The sequence below is a fragment of the Bufo gargarizans genome, chromosome 2, assembly GCF_014858855.1.
Source record: "Bufo gargarizans isolate SCDJY-AF-19 chromosome 2, ASM1485885v1, whole genome shotgun sequence".
In the NCBI taxonomy this organism is placed as follows: Eukaryota; Metazoa; Chordata; class Amphibia; order Anura; family Bufonidae; genus Bufo; species Bufo gargarizans.
The window spans coordinates 624,521,684-624,538,445 of NC_058081.1; the positions used below are offsets into that span (position 1 = coordinate 624,521,684).

The window sequence follows — 16,762 nt, forward strand, 5'->3', positions numbered from 1 at the left end:
AATTCGCTCTTCTCTAACCGCAGTCATGGCTAGTCGGGCTCCCTGCACTGCCCTATGAAATACGTAGGTGTACAAATAAGGGTATATTTACATGTTCAGGTTTGTGATGCAGTTTTGAAGCCAAAACCAGAAGTGGATTAAGAAAAGAGAAGTAATGTTTGCTCTTCAGACTTTCTCTCACTTTTATGATCCATACCTGATTTTGGCTTTAAAACAGCATCAAAAAGCCGATCAAAACCTGAACGTGTGAATAGACCCTAACAGCAAATACGCTCCAAACCCTCCTCCTTCTCTTTGGGGCTTTATTTCTAGGAAAACAGAAGCTTTGACAAGATGACTGTAAAGATCTGCAGGAGCTGCGCTCCCTCCTCCCCTGTCCTGCACACACCTGGGTGATGTCAGCATTATTACAATCACTGGGCTGAACCAGCAGAGGAGCTGGAGACACAGGAAGTGAGTGCAGGGAGGAGAATGGAGGCTGCAGGCTGAGAGAAGAGACCTCAGGACAATACACAACATGAGGGCCCCCAGGAGCCACCGCCATAGCTAGCCCCTGTGACAGCAGACAGGTAAGAGAGGAGCTTTTATTTCCCCTGGACATCCCATTGTAATGCAGGGAAACTTCTTCCAAGCAGATGTTAGTTTCTGAGTTCTGCTCCTGGGAGTGATAAGTGTCTGCAGCTCTCGCTGATCTCAGATTTCTTATACTAATGCAGATAACGAGGTCTGTTGTCCTGTTTTGGCTTCACAACTTTGCGCCGATTGACAACTTTTGCAGAGTTTAAATACTTTGTTAATGTGTTGGACATAACTGTAGCACAATGTAACTAATGAGCCATAACAATACCTCGTAGCGCGTGAATCAGCCACAGCGATACTTTGTTTCTTTGATCTGCATTTGTCTTCCTTAACTTAAATGCACCAGAAAAGTGGGGTAAGCGCTTCGTGAAAATAGCACATGTGAACAGCTCCATAACTAGAATGGATCTGACCACAATTCAACTTGTGTTAATGTGCCTGGAAATGGGATTAATCAACGGGGTATCGTTAAGCACGCCGCTCATGGTTGCGCCATTTTTTTACTTGCCTGTTTGACCACCATGAAGTGGCCCATGAAAAGTCTGCATTCTCGTCACTTGGCTAATATGATAAATTATATGTTGATACATTGGGCGCAATATTTTCTAAATCAAATTAGTTGGTCGCACTTTGTGTTGCTCATATGATGCTATTGATGACTGTGACCTCCATACGGATTTCCCAGGGTACCACGATTGACATATTGCATTCAAATACAGTATAACTATGGTGTTAGGGGATTTAGAGGTGTGGCTTGCTTTTCAAGTTGAATTTTTTTTAAATTGTATTGTGATTAGTGTTGAGCGAACTTGTGTTTTAAGTTCAGCGTCTAACGTTCGGGTTATTGAAGAATCGCGTTATGGATTCTGCTACCACGGACCATAACGGAATTTAGAATCCATAACTCAATTCTTCTATAACCCGAACTTTAGACGCTGAACTTAAAACACAAGTTTGCTCAACACTAATTGTGATATCTTGTAAAATTGTGAGCTCATGAGACTGGGAAAATAAAACTTTTCAGTGAAAATATTTAAAGGGTACTGCTGACAAGTCAAGCCCTTTAGGAACGCCAGGGGTCATTTACTAAGACCGCCACCGAATCAAATCATTGTTGGCTGAACGTTCGTCCAACAACTATTCAACGACTGCAACATTAACGTTGACATTTATTTCAGTATGGGCATAAGTAAGTTGTGTCCAGATTTCTCAGGCGCTGCTTATCTCCAGGGCACGTCTGCAGATGTGGGGCCTGTCCCTATACCGATTTGCTTTGCTGGTATGTAAAAGTCTATGTGCCCCTCTCCCTGGCCTGAAGGCAGAGATCTGAATAAGACTCCTCCACACCCCCAAACCTTGATACTGTACCGTGTTTATTGTGTCCCAGTAGGGAAGGCGAGGGGAATTCTAGGCTTTCCATACTGTAATAGTCAATTGGAGTGGGGGGTGGGGTGGTAGGGTTTTTTTCTTCATATTGTTTACAATGTAATAAATGCCCTAAGGTCCTGCTGTGTTGTTTGTCCACTTGGTATGAAAGATCAATTTGCACAAAAAGGGTGTAGCCCTGTTATAAAGACTTCTTAAGCTTGTAATCTGAGATCCTGGTTTAAGGTCCTGATTCACATAATCTGGAAACCACCGGTTATACAGTCGGACAGAAGTAAAAGGTCTCTAGAAATACGAAACTGAAAGCACTTAGGGTGAAAAATGGAGGTACTAAACCAGAGAGATCTTAAAGAGGTTGTGCCCTTTCAACCTCTGGAATCCCAACTGATCCCAAGAATGGGGGTCCCATGCCCCCTATCTGGTGAATTGGGCATGCACTCTGCCACTCCATTCATTCTCTCTGGTTCTCTTGTGGATAGGGGATAACTTCTAATTAATTCTGGTGTCAAAAGTCTGTGTAGAGAACTGTGATGTTGCATCTAATCAGAGTCGGATTGGGATTCCTTTGGCCCATCTGACATGATTTGAGAGGGTCACCCTATATCTAGAAGACATTTACACGTCCTCGTATAACTGCATTGTAAACTACAGTATCTTTGCTATTATCATTCTACATATAGGACAATAAAATCAAATGGGTAACTTATCAAGCAGCCCATAAGAAATGGCCCATAGTGCCAAACAATTCACCCAAAGTCACCTCCAAATGAGTTTGTCTTCTACAGGACCTTTGTGGCGCATCAAAGCATTGGTCCAATGGACGATCTTTGGTGGTGCAAAGGCTTGTTCATCAGGTGATCCTGTCTTTCAGCCACATCGTGCTGTTGAAATAGGCATCTGCTGCCAAGGAACGATTATTTTGTAGAAAATATGGAGATAGTCTTGAAAATCGGTGACCATTCCAGGCACAAGGGACTTTTGTGTATGTAGATATCTTTGAGGGGAGCAGAGTACCTATAAATTCACAGTGGTTACAAATCAATATGTCAAGACCTTTAGGAAGGGGAGGGGGTAATTTATTAGGACGGCCATTTCTAACATCGCAAATTCTTCTCTAACCCTGGGTTCACACCTGAGCGTTTCTGAGACGCGCGTAAAACGCGCGTATTTGTCGCGCGTTTTTATGCGCGTTTTTTGCAATAGTAAACGCGCGTTTGACGCGCATTTGTGTGATTGACTGCAGTGTTGTCCAATGAGTCTATGGCCCAAACGCGCGACAAACGCCCCAAAAAAAGCTCATGAACTTGTTTATGCGTTGGGCGTTTTACAGCGCGTTCAAACGTGCTGTAAAACGCTCAAGTGTGAACCAGGGCCATAGGGAAGCATTGGTTTTCACGTGTTGAGCGTTTTACAGCGCATTTAAACGCGCTGTAAAACGCTCAGGTGTGAACTTAGGGTAAATTATTAACTTTTTGGGTTTGTCTTTTTTGGTCTGTATTAAAGTTTTTACTGCCAGGCCACAAAAAAGTCCTCAAATTGTCTACCTTACAACTAATATAGCATGTGGTTTTTGACTTTGTTGAAAATGGCCCAAAGGTCTAGTTCTGCAAGGCAACAGTGTACCAATTTATGTGTGTACTTTCCTCAAACTTTAGCTGGTTACTCTGTTCCTCTTTCCTTTTCTGGACATTTTTTCTCAGAAGAATTGTTTCTTTGAATGACCTGTATTCTCTCATAATGTGCCCAGAGTGAAATAAATCTTCAGTCTTGGTCAATTGTGTTTCAGGTGGCTTGGTCTGATGAAGTGATAAAATGGTGGCTGCAGTGATGATGTGCTTGTATACCCCAATCAGTGGCCTTAGCAGTATATGGAACGAGACCACTGAGACCACTGATTGGCTGCAGTGATTAGGTGGGGTATACGGGTGCACCATTGCTACAGCTGAGAAAACATAGGTTTACCCTGGGTTCACACCTGAGCGTTTTACAGCGCGTTCAAACGCGCTGTAAAACGCTTAAGACATGAAAACCAATGCTTCCCTATGGGAAGGGTTCACACCTGGGCGTTTTACAGCGCGTACGAACGCGCTGTAAAACGCCCGACGCTCAAACAAGTACTTGAGCTTCTTTGGGGCGTTTTGACGCGCGTTTGTGGCCATAGGACACTGCAGTCAATGACACAAACGCGCGTCAAACGCGCGTTTACTATTACAAAAAACGCGCATAAAAACGCGCGTAAAACGCGCATTTGAGGAACGCTCAGGTGTGAACCCAGGGTTAAGGACCAGAGTGAATGTAGATTTAAATGGGTAATTGCTGCTTTAGTTAATTTATCTTTAATCACATTTTTGAATGTTAGAAAACTGTGTGAGGAGCAGAGGATCCTCCTGATAATATATCCCAGCTACAAAAGACCTAAAGGGCCTATTATACTGTGATTTATTTATTTTTTGACCAATTATTGGGAATCGGCGTTCAGATCAGCTCTTTTGTTGTCTGATTTAAATCTTTCATCTGGATGAAAGATGGTCAATCATCTGCTGAACATCTTCCTGTGTGATCACAATTGTGCTGCCGATAATCAATAGACCTGACGGGGAAGAACTGAAGTAGTCATGGTTCCTCCTCCATTCACTTAGCATTGGCCTGTGTAACAGCTGGTATCGGCACATGCCACTCGTCCTGTTGAAACGTTGGGCCGTGTCATAGGGCCCTAGACTTTGCTGGAATAATTTAATGGGGAGAAGTCTATGTGAAATCTATATGTTTCTGGGAGATTTCACAGTGCTTTCCATGTTGTTCTGTATAGGAAAAAAGTAGCTGCTCCATTTAAAAAATTGCTGTGAAATCATAGCAAAAAATGATTTAAAAAAACTTGACTGCAGACATTTTGAAGCTATTCAATGCGTTCCTGTGGACAGCGATATTAACAACGGGTTGAAAAAAGATTGGCCTTGCTGAAATCCTACATTCTTGTCCCTATGGGAGTCTGCCAGTGGCTTATTCTCCTTTCTCCGTGCCACACATGCATATATATGCAAAAATAGCAGCTTTACCGCTTATCAGTGGTCATTGATTATATGATGTGTGCATAATGATTATGGGAGACTGGGTGATGCTGTAAGAGAAGTACATGCGCTTGTTCTGTATAGCTGGAGGATAGGCTTTGAGAATATTTGGTAGGGGTCAAAATACTGTACTACAGGACCTTTTTCTTTTCTTTTACTGAATTCCCTCACCCCACTATTGCATGTGGGTTAAGTTAGGACACACTTAAGATCCTCTAGTTATCTTCTGTGTTGGAATTTTATCAGTTTATAACTAAACAGTGGGATAAGTATTTGCTGGATGGGATTTATTGCTCTTGAGTCTAAAGCTTTGCTTTCGTTTCAGGTTTGCTTCTTTGTATAGACTTTCATAGTCAAGGCGTGTATAATTTTATCTAGATCCCTGACCTGCATGTCCCTTATAGGGGTCTTGCTGCAGTTAATAGGATCTATTAATAATACGGACTGGTTCTCTTTTATAGGTACAACATTTGCAATGTCTCAACGCTACTCAGATCCATCAGTGGGGGAGAAATCTTTTCTTCTGTTGGAAAAAAATAAATATTTGGACCTTAACACCACCTCAAATTCTTCAGTACAAAAAAAGACTGTGAACGCCATGGATAACGCATCTTATGTTCCAGATCAAAATCCCTCCCCAGTACAGGCATCCCGGATTATACTGAGCACAGAGAGTCCGGCTGCACAGAAGCTTGGAACCCAACAAATGATCCCAAAAGGCTTGGCCATTGCCTCCAGAACCAAAGTCCCAAGGCATCACACCATTGCTACATCAACCTTTAGCAAAGAATTTATCCGCATTGACCCTAAGCGGGTGTCTACACCTGACATCTGTATAGACTCCCCAGAAGATGATCCTGAAGGTGGTGGGACATTAAAAAGAAATTTAAGGAACCAGTCTTACCGGGCAGCTATGAAAGGGTTTAAGGATGATGATTATGAACCGTTAAAGCCAGTCTCCTCCTTAAAGCCTGTTTCAGAAGATTCAAATGCACCACCTCCAAGGAGCCCTGGAAGATCTAAGGTGTGGTTTACATATTCATGTATACAGAGAATTGTGTTCCATTACCTAATGCTGTATGTCAAATGAAAGTGAACAATCACATGGTGCAGCTACTGTAGGGTCTACTTTGCCAAAGAGGGAAAAATAAGCGTCCAATAAAAGACAAACTCCCTCATAAAAAAAAAATGGGGTTCAAGCCATGTCTCTGGACACTTACCTGTTCCTCCCCTAAACACTGATGCTGGATTGTGAACTTTGGGCAGTTCCTTTTAGCCTACCCCCTTTCCTTTTACTTAAAGGTGTTGTCCACTTTTTGCTATTGATGACCTATCCTCAGGATAGGTTATTAATATCAGATCGGCAGGGGGCTTAAAACAGCTGGGTGGGAGTTCTAGGAGTCGGACCCCCGCAGATCTGCTATTGATGATCTAACCTGAGGACAGATCATCAATAGTAAAAAGCGGACAAGCCCTTTAATCAGAACTGCAAAACATACACTGAACAGCCATAACATTAAAACCTAATGTTGTAGTTGCTCCTTTGTGTTGCCGAAACATATTGGCCCATTAAAGTATGCACCCCAAAAGGCCTCAGAATGTGTCCTGTGGTATATGATTCCAAGACACTGCCAGCAGATCCTTTAAGTCCTCCAAGTTGTGAGGTGGAGCCTCCATAGATCGGACTATTTTTACTGCACATCCCACAGATGCTCGATTGGATTGAGATCTGGGTAATTTAAGGCCAAGTCAACACCTCAAACTCTTTGTTACATTCCTCAAACCATTCCTGAACATTTTTTTGCAAGGTGCATTATCCTGCTAAAAGAGACCTCTAAATGGTACTTGTCACAATAACCTCCCACATGTATGCCAGGAGCTGGGGTTTCTCATTAGAACATTGCCCAGGGCACCACACTGCCTCTGCCAGCTTGTCCTCTTCTCATAGTGCATGTTGCTGTCTTCTATACCCCTGGTAAGCAATGTACATGCACCCTGCTGTCTACTTGATGTAAAAGAAAATGTGATTCATCATACCAGGCACCTTCTTCCATTGCTCCATGATATAGTGTTGATGCCCATGTGCCCCCTGTAGGCATGGTTGGTGGTGGATAGGGGGGGGGGGCAGCATGTGCACTCTGACAGATCTGCAGCTACACAGGCTCAAACTTAGAACACATAGTGCATCACTGCTTTCCAACATTTTTCTGTCAAAGCCAGGCTCCCCATGCTCCTTAATGATTCCTAGGAGTCCATAACCCTCTTGACAGTTCACTGATTGTTGTTCCCTGGACAGGCTCGGACTGGCCCGCAGGGTTACGGGGGAATCCCCCGGTGGGCCCCTGAGTCTCCCACCCCCTGCACAAGTGGCACATGACACAGTAGACTTACTGCACTACAGCACCTCCATCATCCTATGTTTATATAAAAAAAAACTTGTTAAATTATTTATTATATTTGAATGTATCCATACGGTGTGCCCCCAAAATACATTTTACAGGTGGGCCCTAGGTACCCCAGTCCGACACTGCCCCTGGACCACTCTTTGTAGTCATCAACCACTACAGACCAGGAGTGCCCCAAAAGTCCTGCTGTTTCTTAGATGCACTGACCCAGTCATTTAGCTTTCACAATTTGGCCCTTGTTAAACTCTCAAAAGTCTTTTTTGTTGCTTGTTTTTGCCTTACAGCCAAACCGTCGCCACCACATGCAGAACCACTGCTAAGTCCCTTGCTGCACCTGTACTTCCAACTTGAAGCGACGACAAGTACAGATGTAGCAGACAATTAGCGTTGATATACAGCAGCTCCACCTCGGCATGTGCAGGCACTCTTATACAGCAAGCAATTCTAGGGTGGGCAGAAAGTGCCTATGGAGATATGGAGGCAGGGTTGTTGATGACTCGGGAACCATCATAAAAATATGGCTGCTTTCTTTCAGAAACGGCACCACTCTTGTCCGCAAGTTGCGTCTGGGAATGTACTTCAGCTCCAGAATGTCTATAAAGGGGTATTGCGGTTACATTACGTTAACTATTGGATCGGTGGGGGTTCTACTTCTGGGACCCCCACTGATAACGAAAACGGGGACCTTCTACCCCCTGCAGCCCCCTCCATTAATTTCTATGGGAATTCCGGAGGTAGCCGAGCACTGAACTCAGCTATCTCCATAACTCCCATAGAAATGAATTCAAGTGAAAGGAACGAAGGAGCTGTAATTTCACCTGCTCGTAGCTGCAATGCCGACAGCAAGCGGGTAATCCGTGATGAGAATGCAGCCCTAGCATTCAAACAGTTGACTGGCAGGGGTGCAGGGAGTCTGACCCCCACCGATCTAATATTGATGACCTATCCTAAAGATAGGTCATCAATATCTGAAACAGGGCAACCCCTTTAAGTATGTAAATGAGGAGGGTAGTATTGGAATAGATACCATGATGCTGACTTTATCCTCTTGTGATTCACAGACTTCAGTAAGTTGAGTGAATCTCTCTCGGCTCCTGTCCAAAGTCTTGAGCCAAATCCTTTTAGAAATATTTAGATTATGTTAAGTGCTTAGAGGTTCAGAAACACAAACTTGTAAAACCAGAGAAGTATCTGCAGTGATTGATCATTTACACCAATGAACTCTAAGCATCTTATGCGCAGCAGAGACAAGACGGGTGTCAGCTGTATAATACACTTGGTACCCACAGACTATGGCATGGGCTCAGCTTCTCGCCCCACGCCATCACAGTGACGGCACTGAGCGTTAAGCTGCCACTTACAGAGACATAATAGTGTGACACTGAGCAAGATGGAGCTAATAACATGACCATCTGAAATGGTGGCGTAACGAGAAATGACTGGGACCAGCACAGCAAATTTTTATGTGCCCCCCCCCTCCCTAGCAAATCCTTCCCAACCCCTGACTCCTGTGCCACCCTCACTCCTGTGGCTAGTCAAGATCGCTCTCTCAGACGAGGCCAGGCAGCCACTCCATCCTCTCTATACAATCTCCTTTTATAATACTGTTGAGGGTGCCCTATCAACAAAATCTTGTAGTCCTCCTCCTGGGTGGGCCCCTATGGAGTTCATGCCCCACAGTAGCCGCTTCCTCTATAGCTACGCCCCTGATCTGAAACCAATTTGTTAAAGCTATAGTGTGACAAAATCACTTAGAAACATATCTTTTCTGTCCAGTTTGGGAATGCTGGATGCTAATAAGCATTACAGGTCCCACAGCGGTTATGTTAACCATCGCCAAGAACACAAATCGTCCTAGTTATGCAGTGATGAATCCCAGTAATCCTCAATCTGCATGACTAGGCAGGCTTCTCATTCAAGACTGGAAAAGCTCAGTGATCGAACCGGTTTTTTTTATTGAAAAGAAGGTCAAGACCTGTTCAGCACATTGTCAGCTGTTCCCACAAGTCTGAGTATTTGTACAGTTCATCGATCAGCAGCTTTCACACCATGCATATGGCGTAGTAAATGTCAGAAGAACATTTCTATTGATGCCTCGATGTAGCAGAGCGATGGTTGGGGCCCCATATACATATGGGTATTGTCATCCAGAACCTCCATCCTCTGCAGGTTCACCCAATCGCCCAACCATCTAATTTGTTTGGGAAGCTTCCAATTAATGTCGGGGGTGGGGGGTAAAGAAAGATCGGGTTCTTGAATTTCTTCCTTCTCACCATTTAAAACACATATACTTGGGGTAAACCAGTAGATGAAGCCTGTATGTTGTCATTAATGACTGGTTTAAAGTGCAACTTGCATTTAATTTTTTTTATGTGTAGGGACAGAAAACGTTGAGGTCCCTTTACAAGGGGCAACAGAGCAGCAGATTGTCGGGAAGAAATAGTTCCTTCCCAACAATCTGCTGATCGCTGGTGGGGGAGATCACTGCATGTAAATGCAGTGATCTCCTCCAGAGTATGGGGCGGACCGATCACTTATACCATAGATCTTCCCCATACTGACTTGTTTGCGGACAACAGATCGAGTTTACATGGCACGATATGCGTAATCGGCAGTATTTTTTTTACTGCCTGATAATCGCTAACGAGTGTTCCTATGAACACTCGTTAGCGAATTGTCTTTAAGATTCTCAGCCTGTGTAAAGGGCCCTTTTTAGTGTTTTTGTAATTCACTTTATTAGAGAAAAAAGTTAATTTTTATTAAGACACTGCATGTAAAGTCTCTCTTTAGCAACCCTCTAATTGATGGATAACTATATAATGCAGAGCCAATATTCTCAGCCTGCGTCTGGTCTCCCAGTCCCAGACTCTGCCTCCTTAAAATGTGTAATAGATCTTACTTCCCTGCAGTTTATCTATTGCAAGCGTTTCTCTCTACCCTCCCAGCACATCTCTGGGAAGATAAGGAGAGGGGCAGGCTGCAGCATTCATCACTGACAGTAAGTATATAAGAACATAGTACACTTACTGTCAGAACTGATTGCTGCATACCCACTCTTCTCCTGATCTTCTAAGTGCTAACCAGAGGCAAGGGATCGCTGCTGCCAGCAGTCAGCACTGCCAGCAGATAAACTGTCAGCATCGGAACATGTTACACCTCTATTATTCCATTTCAGAGGCAGGGCTGGGACAGGGAGATCAGAGGTAAGCTGAGAAGCAGCATCATACCGTTAGTCACTGTCTTTGTCATTCAGTAGAATGCTGCAGGTGGATTCTCCAAAACAACCCTCAGTTAGAGCGTGCCTAAGGGGAGAATTTACATAGTTTTCTAAGAAAAATTAGCATAATTGCTTAATCAAATGTATTACAAAAACACTAATACTCGCTTGTCCCAAAACACAAAAAGTCTTCTACATGTTAAAGGTACAGTATTTTCTTTCTTAAAGAAGTTCTGCAACAGCTATTTAAATTTTTTACTATATGACTATAAGGGTTGGCACTCTGTGTTTCTGTTGTAGAAATCCTTCTTACTTTCACACCGCCATAGAGTTAAATGATAATTGTCTGGCTGCATAGAGCCTCCAGGCCCTCCACAAAGGTGACCTTACTGCATACAGACTTAGGCCTCATGCACACGGCTGTTGCCTGTCCGTGGCTGTATTGCGGCCCGCATACAGTGGGTCTGCAATACATGGGCACCGACCGTGTGCACCCTACATCACGTATGCAGACCCATTCACTTGAATATTCTATTTTTTTACAGTGCGGACGGATCACAGACCCATTCAAGTTGAATAAGTCTTGATCCGTCCCGGCGGCCGCACGGATGTTGCCCATGCATTGGGGACCGCAAATTGCGGTCCCTAATGCACGGAACGTCCGCACAACGGTCGTGTGCATGAGGCCTTATACAACTCTGTTATGAAACTACATCTTTGCGCCACAGTTTTAAGGCATGGTGCTAGTTGCATACCTTGCATAGAAGTAGACCACGCTGCTGCTACAGGGCCCAGCATTGGCTTCTTTTACTGCTTGGAGACGCTATCGAGTGATTTTCCTGCAGTTGGGGGGAGCTCAATGCATTAAACTTTGTATAGCATCTGTATAAATTCAGATGTACTGTGGTGGTTGTTTATCATTTTCAATGCGATATTAAATTCATTGCTAAAGATTAATCGTATTTATAGCACTTTTATAGTAAAAATATACAGAAAAATAACATTTTGGGTGAGCACCATATTTTCTCTGGTATGTGCAACTGTGTCGAACAGAGTATTAACAATCAGTATCACTATAACGATGAGACTATTATTATTATTATTATTATTATTATTATTATTATTATTATTTATTTATTTTTTTTCTTCAAAACACCGCATGCTTTAGGTGTAGCATGTAAAAAAGGCACGAACAACTGTGTGTGATGGAAGCTGTAGCAAAGTGACAGAAAACAATGCCAGGTCCAACTGTTCCCCATTAACGGACACTTACTTGGGAGGAGGCCCATTCTAAATTACTGCTATGGGACCCTACGAGTTCTGTGTCTGCCCTTGCATGGTGCCAGTACCTTGTCAATATGAGCTACATTTACCCTTTAAACTTACACTATATGCACAAAATGAATGGGACGCACCTCTTTATCATTGAATTCAGGTGTTTCCATTCGTCCCACTGTCACAGGTGTATAAAATCCAGCCCCTAGCCATGTAGCCTGCCTTTACAAACACTTGTGAAAGACTAGCGTGTCCTAAAGAGGTCACTGAATTCAAGTATGGTCTTGTAATAGGATGTCACTTCCGAAAATGTCTTCCTTCCTAGATATTCCACCATCAACTGTGAATGGTATTACTGTAAAGTGGAAGCATTTAGGAATCGCAGCAGAATGCAGACCACGTAAAGTTACAGAGTGCAGTCACCGGGTGCTGAGGTGCATACAAGTCGCCATCACTCTGCTGACTTAATAACTGCAGAGCTCCGATACTCCTCTGGCATTAACATCAGCAGAAAAACTGTGTGCCAGGAGCTTCATGGCATGGATTTCCATGGCCGAGCAGCTAAAAGCAAGCCTTACATCACCAAGCACAATGCCAGGTGTTGGATGTTGTGGTGTAAAGCACACCACCACTGGACTCTGGAGCAGTGGAAACGTGTTCTGCGGGGTCATGAATAGAGTTGAGCGAACACCTGGATGTTCGGGTTCGAGAAGTTCGGCCGAACATCCCGGAAATGTTCGGGTTCGGGATCCGAACCCGATCCGAACTTCGTCCCGAACCCGAACCCCATTGAAGTCAATGGGGACCCGAACTTTTCGGCACTAAAAAGGCTGTAAAACAGCCCAGGAAAGAGCTAGAGGGCTGCAAAAGGCAGCAACATGTAGGTAAATCCCCTGCAAACAAATGTGGATAGGGAAATGAATTAAAATAAAAATTAAATAAATAAAAATTAACCAAAATCAATTGGAGAGAGGTTCCATAGCAGAGAATCTGGCTTCCCGTCACCCACCACTGGAACAGTCCATTCTCAGATATTTAGGCCCCGGCACCCAGGCAGAGGAGAGAGGTCCCGTAACAGAGAATCTGTCTTCATGTCAGCAGAGAATCAGTCTGCATGTCATAGCAGAGAATCAGGCTTCACGTCAGCCACCACTGCAACAGTCCATTGGCATATATTTAGGCCCCGGCACCCAGGCAGAGGAGAGAGGTCCCGTAACAGAGAATCTGTCTTCATGTCAGCAGAGAATCAGTCTGCATGTCATAGCAGAGAATGAGGCTTCACGTCAGCCACCACTGCAACAGTCCATTGGCATATATTTAGGCCCAGCACACACACAGGCAGAGGAGAGAGGTCCCGTAACAGAGAATCTGGCTTCATGTCAGCAGAGAATTAGTCTGCATGTCATAGCAGAGAATGAGGCTTCACGTCACCCACCACTGCAACAGTCCATTGGCATATATTCAGGCCCAGCACCCAGGCAGAGGAGAGAGGTCCCGTAACAGAGGATCTGGCTTCATGTCAGCAGAGAATCAGTCTGCATGTCATAGCAGAGAATGAGGCTTCACGTCAGCCACCACTGCAACAGTCCATTGTCATAAATTTAGGCCCAGCACCCAGGCAGAGGAGAGAGGTCCCGTAAAAGAGGATCTGGCTTCATGTCAGCAGAGAATCAGTCTGCATGTCATAGCAGAGAATCAGGCTTCACGTCAGCCACCACTGCAACAGTCCATTGTCATAAATTTAGGCCCAGCACCCAGGCAGAGGAGAGAGGTCCCGTAAAAGAGGATCTGGCTTCATGTCAGCAGAGAATCAGTCTGCATGTCATAGCAGAGAATCAGGCTTCACGTCAGCCACCACTGCAACAGTCCATTGTCATAAATTTAGGCCCAGCACCCAGGCAGAGGAGAGAGGTCCCGTAAAAGAGGATCTGGCTTCATGTCAGCAGAGAATCAGTCTGCATGTCATAGCAGAGAATCAGGCTTCACGTCAGCCACCACTGCAACAGTCCATTGTCATAAATTTAGGCCCAGCACCCAGGCAGAGGAGAGAGGTCCCGTAACAGAGGATCTGGCTTCATGTCAGCAGAGAATCAGTCTGCATGTCATAGCAGAGAATCAGGCTTCACGTCAGCCACCACTGCAACAGTCCATTGTCATAAATTTAGGCCCAGCACCCAGGCAGAGGAGAGAGGTCCCGTAACAGACAATCTGGCTTCATGTCAGCAGAGAATTAGTCTGCATGTCATAGCAGAGAATCAGGCTTCATGTCAGCCACCACTGCAACAGTCCATTGGCATATATTTAGGCCTAGCACACAGGCAGAGGAGAGGTTCATTCAACTTTGGGTAGCATCGCAATATAATGGTAAAATGAAAATAAAAATAGGATTGAATGAGGAAGTGCCCTGGAGTCCAATAATATATGGTTATGGGGAGGTAGTTAATGTCTAATCTGGACAAGGGACGGACAGGTCCTGTGGGATCCATGCCTGGTTCATTTTTATGAACGTCAGCTTGTCCACATTGGCTGTAGACAGGCGGCTGCGTTTGTCTGTAATGACGCCCCCTGCCGTGCTGAATACACGTTCAGACAAAACGCTGGCTGCCGGGCAGGCCAGCACCTCCAAGGCATAAAAGGCTAGCTCTGGCCACGTGGACAATTTAGAGACCCAGAAGTTGAATGGGGCCGAACCATCAGTCAGTACGTGGAGGGGTGTGCACACGTACTGTTCCACCATGTTAGTGAAATGTTGCCTCCTGCTAACACGTTGCGTATCAGGTGGTGGTGCAGTTAGCTGTGGCGTGTTGACAAAAGTTTTCCACATCTCTGCCATGCTAACCCTGCCCTCAGAGGAGCTGGCCGTGACACAGCTGCCTTGGCGACCTCTTGCTCCTCCTCTGCCTTGGCCTTGGGCTTCCACTTGTTCCCCTGTGACATTTGGGAATGCTCTCAGTAGCGCGTCTACCAACGTGCGCTTGTACTCGCGCATCTTCCTATCACGCTCCAGTGCAGGAAGTAAGGTGGGCACATTGTCTTTGTAGCGTGGATCCAGCAGGGTGGCAACCCAGTAGTCCGCACAGGTTAAAATGTGGGCAACTCTGCTGTCGTTGCGCAGGCACTGCAGCATGTAGTCGCTCATGTGTGCCAGGCTGCCCAGGGATAAGGACAAGCTGTCCTCTGTGGGAGGCGTATCGTCATCGTCCTGCCTTTCCCCCCAGCCACGCACCAGTGATGGACCCGAGCTGCGTTGGGTGCCACCCCGCTGTGACCATGCTTCATCCTCATCCTCCTCCACCTCCTCCTCATCCTCGTCCTCCTCGTCCTCCAGTAGTGGGCCCTGGCTGGCCACATTTGTACCTGGCCTCTGCTGTTGCCAAAAACCTCCCTCTGAGTCACTTCGAAGAGACTGGCCTGAAAGTGCTAAAAATGACCCCTCTTCCTCCTCCTCCTCCTCCTCCTCCTGGGCCACCTCCTCTTCCATCATCGCCCTAAGTGTTTTCTCAAGGAGACATAGAAGTGGTATTGTAACGCTGATAACGGTGTCATCGCCACTGGCCATGTTGGTGGAGTACTCGAAACAGCGCAACAGGGCACACAGGTCTCGCATGGAGGCCCAGTCATTGGTGGTGAAGTGGTGCTGTTCTGTAGTGCGACTGACCCGTGCGTGCTGCAGCTGAAACTCCACTATGGCCTGCTGCTGCTCGCACAGTCTGTCCAGCATGTGCAAGGTGGAGTTCCACCTGGTGGGCACGTCGCATATGAGGCGGTGAGCGGGAAGGCCGAAGTTACGCTGTAGCGCAGACAGGCGAGCAGCGGCAGGATGTGAACGCCGGAAGCGCGAACAGACGGCCCGCACTTTATGCAGCAGCTCTGACATGTCGGGGTAGTTGTGAATGAACTTCTGCACCACCAAATTCAGCACATGCGCCAAGCAAGGGATGTGCGTCAAATTGGCTAGTCCCAGAGCTGCAACGAGATTTCGCCCATTATCACACACCACCAGGCCGGGCTTGAGGCTCACCGGCAGCAACCACTCGTCGGTCTGTTGTTCTATACCCCGCCACAACTCCTGTGCGGTGTGGGGCCTGTCCCCCAAACATATGAGTTTCAGAATGGCCTGCTGACGTTTACCCCGGGCTGTGCTGAAGTTGGTGGTGAAGGTGTGTGGCTGACTGGATGAGCAGGTGGAAGAAGAGGAGGAGGAAGCCGAGAAGGAGGAGGTGGCAACAGGAGGCAAAGAATGTTGCCCTGCGATCCTTGGCGGCGGAAGGACGTGCGCCAAACAGCTCTCCGCCTGGGGCCCAGCTGCCACTACATTTACCCAGTGTGCAGTTAGGGAGATATAGCGTCCCTGGCCGTGCTTACTGGTCCACGTATCTGTGGTTAGGTGGACCTTGCCACAGATGGCGTTGCGCAGTGCACACTTGATTTTATGGGATACTTGGTTGTGCAGGGAAGGCACGGCTCTCTTGGAGAAGTAGTGCCGGCTGGGAACAACATACTGTGGGACAGCAAGCGACATGAGCTGTTTGAAGCTGTCTGTGTCCACCAGCCTAAATGACAGCATTTCATAGGCCAGTAGTTTAGAAATGCTGGCATTCAGGGCCAGGGATCGAGGGTGGCTAGGTGGGAATTTACGCTTTCTATCAAATGTTTGTGAGATGGAGAGCTGAACGCTGGCGTGTGACATGGTTGAGACGCTTGGTGACGGAGGTGGTGGTGGTGGTGTTGGTGGTACATCCCCTGTTTGCTGGGCGGCAGGTGCCAACGTTCCTCCAGAGGCGGAGGAAGAGGCCGAGGCGGCAGCAGCAGAATAGGCCGAGGCGGCAGCA

General features: G+C 46.1%; 1 protein-coding gene across 1 annotated transcript in view; it reads left to right on the forward strand.

The window, feature by feature from the left end:
* Positions 1-432: 432 nt before the first annotated feature.
* The window catches only part of ARHGEF16 (Rho guanine nucleotide exchange factor 16), a 64,445-nt gene continuing 48,115 nt past the window's right edge, over positions 433-16,762 (forward strand). The window contains exons 1-2 of the mRNA XM_044282129.1: positions 433-569; positions 5,495-6,057. Of these exons, the coding sequence (XP_044138064.1) occupies positions 5,509-6,057 (549 nt within the window). The 5' untranslated portion in view covers positions 433-569; positions 5,495-5,508. The remainder of the gene's footprint in view (positions 570-5,494; positions 6,058-16,762) is intronic.